General features: G+C 39.6%; 1 protein-coding gene across 2 annotated transcripts in view; it reads left to right on the top strand.

The window, feature by feature from the left end:
- The first annotated feature begins 411 nt into the window (after window positions 1-411).
- SMN2 (survival of motor neuron 2, centromeric) overlaps window positions 412-13119 on the top strand; it is a 41675-nt gene continuing 28967 nt past the window's right edge. Inside the window, exon 1 of one of the 2 annotated variants that reach the window (XM_007079863.3) lies at window positions 412-536. In XM_007079863.3, coding sequence (XP_007079925.1) covers window positions 465-536 — 72 coding nt within the window. In that variant the 5' untranslated portion in view covers window positions 412-464. The remainder of the gene's footprint in view (window positions 537-13119) is intronic. The other variant, XM_007079862.3, reaches the window with a different exon arrangement.

Raw genomic sequence — 13119 nt, 5'->3', positions numbered from 1 at the left:
GGCAGAGTGATTGAGAATCTTAAGGAATCTCCAGGCTCAGCACTGAGCAGAACACAGGGCTGGATCCCAAAACCCTGGGATCATAATCTGAGGGGAAATCAAGAGTCAAACCCTCAACCCCCTGAGCCACGAGGCGCCCCTTATTTTTTTGTATTACCCATGTTTTCTATGTTATTTGCAATGAACATTATTTTCTATGTAAATCTATTGTTTAAAAAATATATTGTTTAAAACAAAAAAAGTCCTTGGTGGGAAACACTCTACCAACATAGGAAAATGTGAAACCAAAGAATTGAACACAGGAAAGAGCAAGTCGACTCCTAAAGAAAGCACCAGGAGTCTCCCAGGCCTCGTGGCCGATCTCCAGGACACCGTACTCTTCCGCTCCCAGAAGCCTCCAGCGGCGGAAGTTGTCACTTTCAGAGGGACGGAGCCCACGCCGTGTACCCGGCAGTAGGCTCGCCATGGCGATGGGGGGAGGCAGCGGTGTCCCCGAGCAGGAGGATTCGGTGCTGTTCCGGCGTGGCACAGGCCAGGTGAGATCTTGGACGGCATCGCCTTCAGACAGGCTCACTGGGCTCGCACCGAGCGTCCCGCTAGGGGCTTCCGCGCTTGGGCTGGCCCGGTCGGGTTCGCTAACTGCGGGGCGGTATTCCACAGGTTTCTATGGCTTTCCTCATTTGGGAGTTTTAGCTACAGGCTCCTTCCTCGTGCGGCTTGGGCACCCTGATGGGTTAGAACTGATTCCCTACCTCAACTTGATTTTGCCTTGGTTTGTCCATTGTTTCTGATTGGGGAGTGTGCGGGGGCAGGCCGGGGTGAAGCAGGTAAACCAAGGAGGAGACTATTGAAATGTGCCAGTTTTACATCGAGGTGTTAGCGATGGAAAGCAAGGTATTTGCTTTCCGGGTATAATTTGAAATCAGAGGCAACGGGTTTTGCATATGGATTCGATAATGGAGGTTTGAGAGAGGAAAATCAAAGATAATTCCAAGATTGACCTGCAGTCATGAAAAGATGAAATTGTTTTTTCCTGAGATGTACTGAAGTCAGAAGACTGCAAGTGGAATAGGTTTATAAGGGAGGGAAATGAGAAGCTCAGCCTTGGGTGAAATCTGATTGGAGTGAGTTTGGAGCGGGGAGAGGAGAAAGTCAAGGCAAAACTTGTAAGTAAATATTTCAAGTTTTGTAAATAGAAGGTAGAGAAATTGGCCAATAGATGAAGGGGAGGGTAAAATAAACAGGATTCTTAACTGTTGTTTTTTTTTGTTGTTGTTAGATGATAGAAATCTGTTTCAATGCTTTTTGGTCTGGTGCGAAAGATTGAATAAGGATGGAAAACTTGATGATACAAGGGGCAAAAGAAGTGTCGAAGCAGTGTTCTAGAGTAGATATGAGAAGATGGATTTGGCCTTTGTTAGAAACATTGACAGTTCATGTGACAGTTACATGGGCACAGACTTGTGTGGATGGACAGATTTGTGGAAGCTGTCTTTTGATTGTGGCTGTTCTCAGTAAAAGAAATAAGGTCATCAACTAGGAGTGAGGGGAGGCAGGTGTTGGGAGTTTTGAGAAGAAAGAAAGTAGAAAGTAGGTGAAAAGTGGGGAGAGTAGAGGAGTATTGGACTAGGGAAATGTAGTGGAAGTGTTGTTAGGCAACATGACAGGTCTACTTGAGATTTTGGTCTTGAGTTTAAAAGATACTAGACAGCTTGATTGTGTTTTTCTCCAGCTAAGTTGAATTCAGGTGTGTGAGGGCAGGCACACAGTGAATTAAGTGTTGAAAATAATAGGGCTGTAGTTTTACCAAGTGGATATAAGGGAGGGAGGGGTACAAGGTAATTATGTTAGTAATTGACCATGGAATTTAAGCTGGCTAAGAAAGGAAGGGAGGACATTAGGATAGTAAAAGTTTAAAAATTTGGAGGATCACTGTTTTGTTCTAGTCAAGTGGAATGATTGTCATCATCCAGATAGAAGAAGTAAGTTGCAGAGGTTAGGTGATAGTTGGAGAGTAGGATTCTTTTTTTTTTAGTTTATTTTTTTTTAATTTTAATTCCAGTATTCTTGACATACAATGTTAAACTAGTTTCAGCTGTACAACATAGTGGCTCAACAATTTCTATACATTACTCAGGGCTTACCATGGTAAATTTACTCTTAATCCCCTTCACCTAGTTCAGCAGTGCCCCCCCCCCGCCCCCTCGCATTTGTTAACCATCAGTTTGTTTTTGATAGTTAAGTCTATTTCTTGGTTTGTCTCTCTTTTTTCTTTTTTTAAAAGTATTTTATTTTAATTTATATTACTTTAAGTAGGTTCCAAGCCCAGTATGGGGCTTGAACTCACTACTCTGAGATCAAGAATTGCATCCTGTACTGACTAAGCCAGCCAGGTGTCCTCCCTTTTCTTACTTTGTTCCTTAATTCTGTATATAAGTGAGATCGTATGGTATTTGTCTTTCTCCGAGCTATTTCATTTAGCGTTATACTCTCTAGCTTCGTCCACATCGTTGCAAGTGAAAAGATTTTGTTCTTTTTGATGGCTGAGTAATATTGCATTGTGTATGTATACCACATCTTTATGCATTCATGTATCAGTGGACACTTGGGCTGCTTCCGTAATTTGGCTATTGTAAATAATGCTGCAATAAACTTAGAGGTGAATGAAATGCCAGCCAAATTCAAGACAAAGAAATGGGAAGACATTCCATGCTATGGGTTGTAAGAACAAATATTGTTAATATGTTTGTACTACCCAAAGCAGTCTACACATTTAATGAAATCCCTGTGAAGATATTAACAGTATTTTTCACAGAACTAAAACGATCCTAAAATTTGTATGGAACTGCAAAACGTCGAATAGCCAAAGCAATCTTGAAACGCAAGAACAAAACTGAAGGTATCACAACTCCAGATTTCATGTTAGGTTACAAAGAAGTAGCAATTAAAACAGTATGGTACTGGCATAAAAATTCATGCATAGATCAGTGGAATAGAACAGAAGACCCAAAAATAAACCCACAATTATATGGTCAGTTAATCTTTGGCAAAGGCGAGATTGAGTATGCATTGGGAGAAAGATAATCTCTTAGGGGTGCTTGGGTGGCTCATTTGGTTAAGTGTCCAATTCGTTTCAACTCAGGTCATAATCTCACAGTTCGTGGGTTCAAGCCCCATGTTGCTCTTTGTGTGCACAGCTCAAGGCCTGCTTGAGATTCTCCCTCTCTCTCTGCCCCTACCCTGCTCATACTCTCTGTCTCTCAAATAAAAGAACTTAAAAAAAAATCTCAACAAATGGTGTTGGGAAAACTGGACAGCCGCATGGAAAAGAACAAAACTGGTCCACTTTATTTCACCATACACAAAAATAAACCCAAAATGGATTAAAGACCTAAATATGATAATTGAAACCATAAAAAGCTTGAAGAGGGTACAGGCAGTGAAATCTCTGACATTGGTCATAACATTTTTCTAAATAAGTCTCCTGAGACAAAGGAAATAAAAGCAAAAATAAACTACTGGGACTCCGTTAAAATGAAAAGTTTCTGCACAGCAAAGGTAATGGTTATCAAAACTAAAAGGTAGCCTACTGAAAGGGAGAAGATAGTTGCAAATGACATAGCCCATAAAGGGTTAGTATCCAAAATATGTGAAGAACTGATAGAACTTAACACCCAAAAAACAAATAATCCAATTTAAAAATGGGCAGAAGAGGGGCCCCTGGCTGTCTCAGTCAGTAGAGTGCATGACTCTTGATCTCAGAGTCCTCCATTCGGGCCCAAGGTTGGTGGATGTTGAGCTTAAAAAAATTTTTAAAAACCAAAAAAAAGAATGGGCAGAAGACTGCACAGACATTTCCCCAAAGACATAGAGATGGCTAACACACATGAAAAATGTTCAGCATCACTCATCATGAGTTAAATGCAAACCAAAACCATAATGAGGGGTGCCTGGCTGTCTCATTTGGTAGAACATGTGACTTGATCTTGGGGTCATGAGTTTAAAACCCACATTGGGCACATGGTTTACTTCAAAAAATGAGATATTACTTGCCCTGGCATAATGGCTAAAAGAAAAAATACAAGGAACAAGTGTTAGGATGTGAAGAAAAAGGAACCTTCCTGCACTGTTGGTGGGAATGCAGATTGTGGAAAACAGGATGGAGGTTCCTCAGAAAATTAAAAATAAAACTACCTTATGATCTAGCAATGGCACTAGTGAGTACTTACCAAAAGAATACAAAAACACCAATTCAGAAGTATACATGCACCCCTGTGTTTATAGCAGCACTATTTACAATAGGCCAACTGTGGAAGCACTCCAAGTATCCATTGATAGATGAATGGATAAAGAAGATGTATATGTGTGTGTGTGTATATATATATATATATACACACACACACACAGGGGATATAAGGGATGGGAATTAAAGAGTACAGTTATAAGATAAATTGATTTTTAAAATAAACATAGGGGTGTATATATCTCTTCAGGGTGGTGTTTTTGTGTTCTTTGGGTATATACCCAGCAATGCAATTTACTGGATCATAGGATGGTTCTATTTTCGTGGCAGGTGAGGACGTAGTTCTGTTTTTAATATTTTGAGGAGTCTCCATATTGTTTTCCATAGAGGCTGATCCAGTTTGCATTCCCACCAGCAGTGTGTGAAGATTCCTTTTTTCTACATCTTCGCCAACCCTTGTTGTTTCTTTTGTGTTTTTGATTTTAGCTAATATGACATGTCAGTTGATAGCTCATTGTTTTGATTTGCATTTGCCTGATGATGAGTGATGTTGAGCATCTTTTCATGTGTCTTTGGCCCTCTATCATCTTCCAAGAAATGTCTGTTCATGTCTTCTGTCCAAGGAGAGTAGGATTCTTTAAACTGAGTTTATGGAAAGGTTCGGTTATTGTTAACCATAGAAGCTAGTAACTGCGATTGGGTGGTGTACAAGATCATTAGTATGGAGGAGTTTAAGGACCTGGACGGTTAGGGTATTGGCATAATCAGCTATGTGGGATTTTTAATAACCAAGAATGGCAGGAGTAGTGTTGGAGACAACGCTAAATCTCAGGGGAGTGAGGAAGCGTGGCTCAGATGGCTGTAGATGATTACATAAAGAGGAACAGCAGACAGTGGAGTCTAGTAACAGGGTTCTTGAAACTGAGGGTTTTTAGGAAGGAAGGAGAGAGGAAAAATCTGGAAGTGGGTGTAAGGAGCAAGTAAGATTGCTTCCCCATCTGTGGTATGATGATTTGAGGGATATGGAGAAGACATTTCATTTGAGGTATCTGCAAGGAAAGAGGCATCTTTGGGGAAAGTTAGATTTTAAAGCAAGGAGGTAAAGGGAATATTCAGAGAAGAGGTTAAAGATATTGAGAGCAGGGTTTGCTGATGACTCAAGAGATCTCAGCAAAAGTTTCAGCAGTTGACAATTGTAGAAGACAGGAGAACATGAGGCATACTAGTGGTGACCAAGAAACAGCTATATAAAAGCAGTCTGATGGTTTGTTCTGGTGTCTCTTGTTATCTAACAAACTCCCCAAAACTTAGTAGCTTGAAATAGTAATTATCATTTTATTATCTGTCATGGTTTCTGTGGGTCAAGAATTTGTGAAGGCCTTGCTGGACACTTGTCCTTTAGATCTTTCACGTGGTTGCATTCACGTAGACATTGGAGCTACAGTAGCCCAGGACTGAGCAGCTAGAGATTGAAAGCCGTTTTGTTTCTTCCTGTCCTCTCAGGGCTTCACATGATCTCAGTGTGTGGGCTGGTTTGGATTTCTTTATACCCCTTTATAATCCTACTCTCCTTTCTCTCATCTGCTGTTCCCTGATCACTGCTGGATCACACTTTCTGTCGCCGATTAGTATGTATTTTCTAGAAGTTTATAAACATTAAATCTTTTGTTTGCCTTCCTTTACTCAGCATAGTTTTCAATTTCACACATTTTGTTGTACATATTAGTTGTTCATTCCTTTTTATTGCTGCAGTATCCCATTTTATTATTATACTAGAATTTGTTTAACCATTCAGTTGTTCATAAACGTTTCGATTGTTTTCTTTTTTTTGTGCTGAAGAGTTTTTTTTTTTTTCAATATATGAAATTTGTTGTCAAATTGGTTTCCATACAACACCGAGTGCTCATCCCAACAGGTGCCCTCCTCAATACCCATCATCCACCCTCCCCTCCCTCCCACCCCCCCCATCAACCCTCAGTTTGTTCTCAGTTTTTAAGAGTCTCTTATGCTTTGGCTCTCTCCCACTCTAACCTCTTTTTTTTTTTTTTTTCCTTCCCCTCCCCCATGGGTTTCTGTTAAGTTTCTCAGGATTCACATAAGAGTGAAAACATATGGTATCTGTCTTTCTCTGTATGGCTTATTTCACTTAGCATAACACTCTCCAATTCCGTCCATGTTGCTACAAAGGGCCATGTTTCATTCTTTCTCATGGCCACGTAGTACTCCATTGTGTATATAAACCACAATTTCTTGGGGCGCCTGGGTGGCTCAGTCGGTTAAGCGGCCGACTTCGGCTCAGGTCATGATCTCACGGTCTGTGAGTTAGAGCCCCGCATCGGGCTCTGTGCTGACAGCTCAGAGCCCGGAGCCCGTTTCAGATTCTGTGTCTCCCTCTCTCTCTGACCCTCCCCTGTTCATGCTCTGTCTCTCTCTGTCTCAAAAATAAATAAACGTTAAAAAAAAAAATTAAACCACAATTTCTTTATCCATTCATCAGTTAATAGACATTTAGGCTCTTTCCATAATTTGGCTTTTGTTGAGAGTGCTGCTATAAACATTGGGGTACAAGTGCCCCTCTCCATCAGCACTCCTGTATCCCTTGGGCAAATTCCTAGCAGTGCTACTGCTGGGTCATAGGGTAGGTCTATTTTTAATTTTTGGAGGAACCTCCACACTGTTTTCCAGAGCGGCTGCACCAATTTGCATTCCCACCAACAGTGCAAGAGGGTTCCCGTTTCTCCACATCCTCTCCAGCATCTGTAGTCTCCTGATTTGTTCATTTTGGCCACTCTGACTGGCGTGAGGTGATATCTGAGTGTGGTTTTGATTTGTATTTCCCTGATGAGGAGCGACATTGAGCATCTTTTCATGTGCTTGCTGGCCACCTGGATGTCTTCTTGAGAGAAGTGTCTATTCATGTTTTCTGCCCATTTCTTCACTGGATTATTTGTTTTTCGGGTGTGGAGTTTGGTGAGCTCTTTATAGATTTTGGATACTAGCCCTTTGTCCGATATGTCATTTGCAAATATCTTTTCCCGTTCCGTTGGTTGCCTTTTAGTTTTGTTGGTTGTTTCCTTTGCTGTGCAAAAGCTTTTTATCTTCATAAGGTCCCAGTAGTTCATTTTTGCTTTTAATTCCCTTGCCTTTGGGGATGTGTCGAGTAAGAAATTGCTACGGCTGAGGTCAGAGAGGCCTTTTCCTGCTTTCTCCTCTAGGGTTTCCCGTCTCACATTCAGGTCCTTTATCCATTTTGAGTTTATTTTTGTGAATGGTGTGAGAAAGTGGTCTAGTTTCAACCTTCTGCATGTTGTTGTCCAGTTCTCCCAGCACCATTTGTTAAAGAGACTGTCTTTTTTCCATTGGATGTTCTTTCCTGCTTTGTCAAAGATGAGTTGGCCTTACTTTTGTGGGTCTAGTTCTGGGGTTTCTATTCTATTCCATTGGTCTATGTGTCTGTTTTTGTGCCATCGATTGTTTTCATTTGGGGACGGTTAATAATAGAGCTGCTGTGAATATTAGTGGAGAAGACTGTGTGGACATAAGTTTTCATTTCTGTTGGAAGTATACTCATGGAGTAGGTGTGTTTTAACTTTTTAAGAAGCAGCCTTGGGGGGTGCCTGACTGGCTCCGTCGGTAGAGCATGCGATTCTTGATCTCTGGGTGGTGAGTTTAAACCCCACATTGGGTATGGAGCCTGCATTTAAAAAAAAAAAAACTGCCTTGGGAGCACCCTTCTATTTGTTAAATGGGATGCTACCCATTGAATAAATCCAGTCAGACCTTAAAAAAAAAAAAGTGCCAAACTCTTCTTCAAAGTGGTTGAACCATTTTATATTTTGACTAGCAGTGTATGACAGTTCCACTTTTTCCACATCCTTGTTAATTTTGAAATGGTCATCTTTTTTTTTTAATTTAATTTTTTATTTTTTAAAATATACATCCAAATTAGTTAGCATATGGTGAAACAGTGATTTCAGGGGTAGATTCCTTAGTGCCCCTTACCCATTTAGCCCATCCTCCCTCCCACAACCCCTCCAGCAACCCTGTTTGTTCTCCATATTTATGAGTCTCTTATGTTTTGTCCACCTCCCTGTTTTTATATTATGTTTGTTTCCCTTCCCTTATGTTCACCTGTTTTGTCTCTTAAAGTCCTCATATGAGTGAAGTCATATGATGTTTGTCTTTCTCTAATTTCAGTTAGCATAATACCCTCCAGTTCCATCTATGTAGTTATACATGGCAAGATTTCCTTCTTTTTGATTGCCGAGTAATACTCCATCGTATATATGTACCACATCTTCTTTATCCATTCATCCATCAACGGACATTTGGGCTCTTTCCATACTTTGGCTATTGTTGCTAGTGCTGCTTTAAACATGGGGGTGCATGTGTCCCTTTGAAACAGCACACCTGTATCCCGTGGAGAAATGCCTAGTAGTGCAATTGCTGGGTCGTAGGGTAGTTCTATTTTTAGTTTTTTGAGGAACCTCCATACTGTTTTCCAGAGTGGCTGCACCAACCTGCATTCCCATGGTCATCTTTTTTTTTAAGGTTTGTGAATTTATCTATTCTGAGAGAAATGGAGGGTGGGGGAGGGGCAGATAGCGAGGAAGAGAGAAAGAATTGCAAACAGGTTCCACACTGTCAGCATAGAGCCCAACTCAGGGCTTGAATCCAGGAACCGTGAGATCATGACCTGAGCCAAAACCAGACACTTAACTGGCTGAACCACCCAGGTGCCCCTAAATGTTTATTTTTGAGAGAGCACAAGCAGTGGAGGGGTAGAGAGAGGTAGGGACAGAAGATCTGAAGCAGGCTCCATGCTGACAGCAGAGAGCCCAATTCAGGGCTCAAACTCACGAAACATGAAATCATGACCTGAGCCAAATAGGATGCTTAACTAATTGAGCCATCAATTAATCATCATTTCATATGTTTATTTGCTGTCAGTATACTATTTTCTTTGGCAAAACGCTGAGATCTGTTGTTTGTTTAATGTTTTTTAATATTTATTTTTATTTTTGAGAGAGAGAGTACAAGCAGAAGAGGGGTAGAGAGAGGGAGACACAGAATCTGAAGCAGGCTCCAGGCCCTGAGCTGTCAGCACAGAGCCCGATGCGGGGCTGGAACTCACAAACTGTGAGATCATGACCCAAGCCGAAGTCGGACGCTCAGCCGACTGAGCCATCCAGGCGCCCCAAGATTTCATTCTTTTTAATTGCCGAGTGATACTCCATTGTATATATATACCACATCTTCTTTATCCATTCATCAGTAAGTGGACATTTGGACTCTCTCCATAGGTTGGCTTTTGTTGATAGTGCTGCTATAAACATTGGGGTGCATGTACTCCTTCTGTATTTTTAATAGCACACTTTAATAATAATCTATTTTTAATAGCACACTTTTTGATTACAGTAGCTTCACAGTACGTGTTGAAGTAAGATAATGTAAATCTTCCAGCTTTGCTTTGCTTTTTCAGAATTGATTTGTCTTTTGTAGGTCCTTTGTATTTCCACATGAGTTTTACACCTTGTCAATTTAATATATATTGACCCTTGAACAGCCATGGTTTGAGCTGTACAGGTCCACCTATATGTGAATTTTTTTCCCCATAAATATAGTACAGTATTATAAATGTATTTTCTCTTCCTTAGAATTTTAATATTTTCTTTATTTTATTGTAAGAATACGGTGTATAATACATCAAGCATATATTAACGGGCTGTTTATATTATTTGTAAGGCTTCTGGTCAACAGTAGGCTAATAATGGTTAAGGTTTTGGGGAGTCAAAAATTATACACAGAGGGGTACCTGGCTGGCTCATTTGGTAGAGCATGCAACTTTTGATTTTGGGGTCATGAGTTCCAGCTCCATACTGAGTATGGAGCCTGCTTTAAAAAAAAAAAATAACAAAAAAAAAAAAAAACCGAGGCAACTGGGTGGCTCAGTCAGTTAGTTGAGCATCTGACTTCCGCTCAGGTCATCATCTCGCAGTTCGCCAGTTGTAACCCCACCTTGGACCCGCTGCTGGCAGCACAGAGCCTGCTTCAGATCCTCTGTCCTCTCTCCCCCGTCCCCCCTCTCTCTGCCCCTTCCCCACTGCCTCCCTCCCCCACAGTTGTTCAAGGGTCAACTGTAGTTTACTTTTCTGTTAGAATTGCTACGGTTGGGTTTTGTTTCGTTTTAACCCAAGTTTTCCCTGATCATACTTGGTTGGTTGAAGCTTATTTTCAGTAGATTTCTCTGGAAAGATTAGTGAGTATAGTATTCTTCAACATTGTAAACTTAGTTTTCCTGCTCAAAGGTCAGCTAGGCCATATCACAAAATCCTTGACTCATACTTTTTCCCACAAATTTCTCTGGGAAAATCTTATACTAATTAATTTTCTTTATTTTGTACCTGACTTGGTCTTTTTTTTTAGAGGCATTGAGATTTTTTTAGAATTTTATTTTGTTGTTGATTTTTAGCTTTTATTCTTCAGGTACTCCTATATACATTTATACATATATTAAATATTCTTTGCTAGTTATCCATATTTAACACTTACTTTCTTTTTCTTTTTCTTTTTCTTTTTCTTTTTCTTTTTCTTTTTCTTTTTCTTTTTCTTTTTCTTTTTCTTTTTAATGTGTTTTCTTTGGTACCCCCTAAATTTTCAGTCAGATATATTCTGCCTTGGATACTTTGTAGCCAGTGTTACTTTTTCTCCCATTTCTATGTTGATTTTAACTCCCAGTTCAAATCTTGCCCTTTTGCCCTGTTTTCCCATCTTAGTTTATAAATTTTTTGATTCAGGGTGGTTTGCAGATGCTAGTTTATTTAATTTCAATTGGGTGTTTTCTTTTTTTTGTGATTGTTATTTGGGAAGTTTTATTAGCTGAACTATTTTTTTGTTCTAATAGCTTTGTATAAAATCTTAGGTGTCTTTTCATTTTGAAATGTCTTGTTTCCTTGATCTGAGCATAATCATTGCCATGTGAGGAGTTTGGGTTGCTATGTATTTTACTTTTAAGAATGCTCTTTTGAGGGCACGTGGGTGGCTCCGTCGGTTGGATGTGTGACTTTGGCTCAGGTCATGATCTCATGGTTGGTTCATGGGTTCGAACTCCTCTGTCAGTGCAGAGCCTGCTTGGGATTCTCTTTCTCCCTCCCTCTGTCTCCCTGTCTCTGTCTCTTTCTCTGTCTCTCTCTCTGCCCCTCTACTGCTTGCACTCTCTTGCTCTGTCTTTCAAAATACATGTTAAAAAAAAAAAAAAAAAAGAATGCCCTCTTGTATTGAAACAGTGGAATTCATCTTCCTTTATCAGTAGTACTTTTTGCAGGATTTTTTTTTAAAGATTTTATTTATAAGTAACCTCTGTACACAACCTGGGGCTCAGACTTAGAACTCTGTGATCAAGACTCACATGCTCCTCTGACTAAGCCAGACAGATGGCCCCCATTTGCAGTTGCAGGAGCATTGATGTGTCTTCTAATTTTGTGTTTTTTTAAAAAAAATATGTCTTCATTATCCTTAATTTCTACTGTTTGCTAATTCAGGCTGTACCAAATCTCTAAGGAACATCTCCCTTTCTAAGTGGAAGTGTAACCTTGAACAATCAGTTACCTCTGTGATTACTTTACTTATCTACAGAATGATTAAATGATTTTTAATTACTTTTTATCAAAAAATGAGATTAGCTGTTTCTCTGTATAATGGAGATTAACAGGAGAGCCACCTAAATTAGTTTTGCAACTAAACAAGTTTTATTATAGGCCTCTTTGGAACTCATTAATTGACTAACATTATACCAAATCCAAGATACTAATTGAAGGTGTTTTGTAACTTGTCCTCTCATCATCAACACTATGTATCTAAACTTATCTTCAGCTACTATGTAGAATGAACCTGATTCTTCTAGTTGGACTTATAGTCTAAGTGATCAAAATACATTGTTTTATTTTTATTTTTAATTGTGGTTTATTTTTAAGAAATGTTTATTTTGAGTGAGAGAAAGAGAAAGCAAGCAAGCATGGGGGAGGGGCAGAGAGAGAGGGAAAGAGAATCTCAAACAGGCTCCACTCTGGCCACGGTGAGATGAACTGAGCCGAAATCAAGAGTTGGATGCTTCACCACCTGAGCCACCCAGGTGTCCCTTAATTGTGGCTTAAAAGCACACACATAACATAAAATTTATCATCTTAGCCGTTTTTTTTTTAAGTCAACTCTGTACCCAACGTGGGTTTCGAACAAGATCAAGAGTCTCATGCTCTACCAACTGAATCAACCAAGTGCCCTACATCTGAGCCATTTTGAACTGTGCAGTTGGCGTTAAATATATTCATGTTACTGTATGGTAGATACCTAGAACTTTTTAATGTTACAAAACTGAAACTCTACCCATTAAAAAGCATTGCTTCTTACCCCCAACCCCAACTTTCTACTTTGTTTTTGTGATTGACTACTTTTGATATCTCACACAAGTGAAACCATATAGTCAGTGGGTTTATTTTTGCTTCTAGGCCTTTTTTTTTTGGCTCCTGATCTTTCTTGAAATGCTTTCTATTTTCTCTTCTACCTGTCCTCATCCTTCTGATTTTTATTTCCTAGGTCTGTTTGCTCCATGATCATCCACCAGCCATTCCTTTTTCTCTTCTTTTTTTATTGAGGTATAATTGAGATATAACATTGTATTAATTTCAGGTGTACAACATAATTATTAAGTATTTGTACGCTTTGGAAAATAAACACCACAATAAGTCTAGTTAACATCTGACAGCATACATAGTTTAAAAAATTATTTTATTATTTTTAATTTTTATTTGAGAGAGAGAGAGAGTACACCGGAGTGGGGAAAGGGCGGGGGAGGGGGGGAAGTTAATCTTTTTTTTTTT

This window comes from Panthera tigris, chromosome A1 (assembly GCF_018350195.1).
Source record: "Panthera tigris isolate Pti1 chromosome A1, P.tigris_Pti1_mat1.1, whole genome shotgun sequence".
Taxonomy (NCBI): domain Eukaryota; kingdom Metazoa; phylum Chordata; class Mammalia; order Carnivora; family Felidae; genus Panthera; species Panthera tigris.
This window is presented reverse-complemented; position numbering and strand designations above follow the sequence as displayed.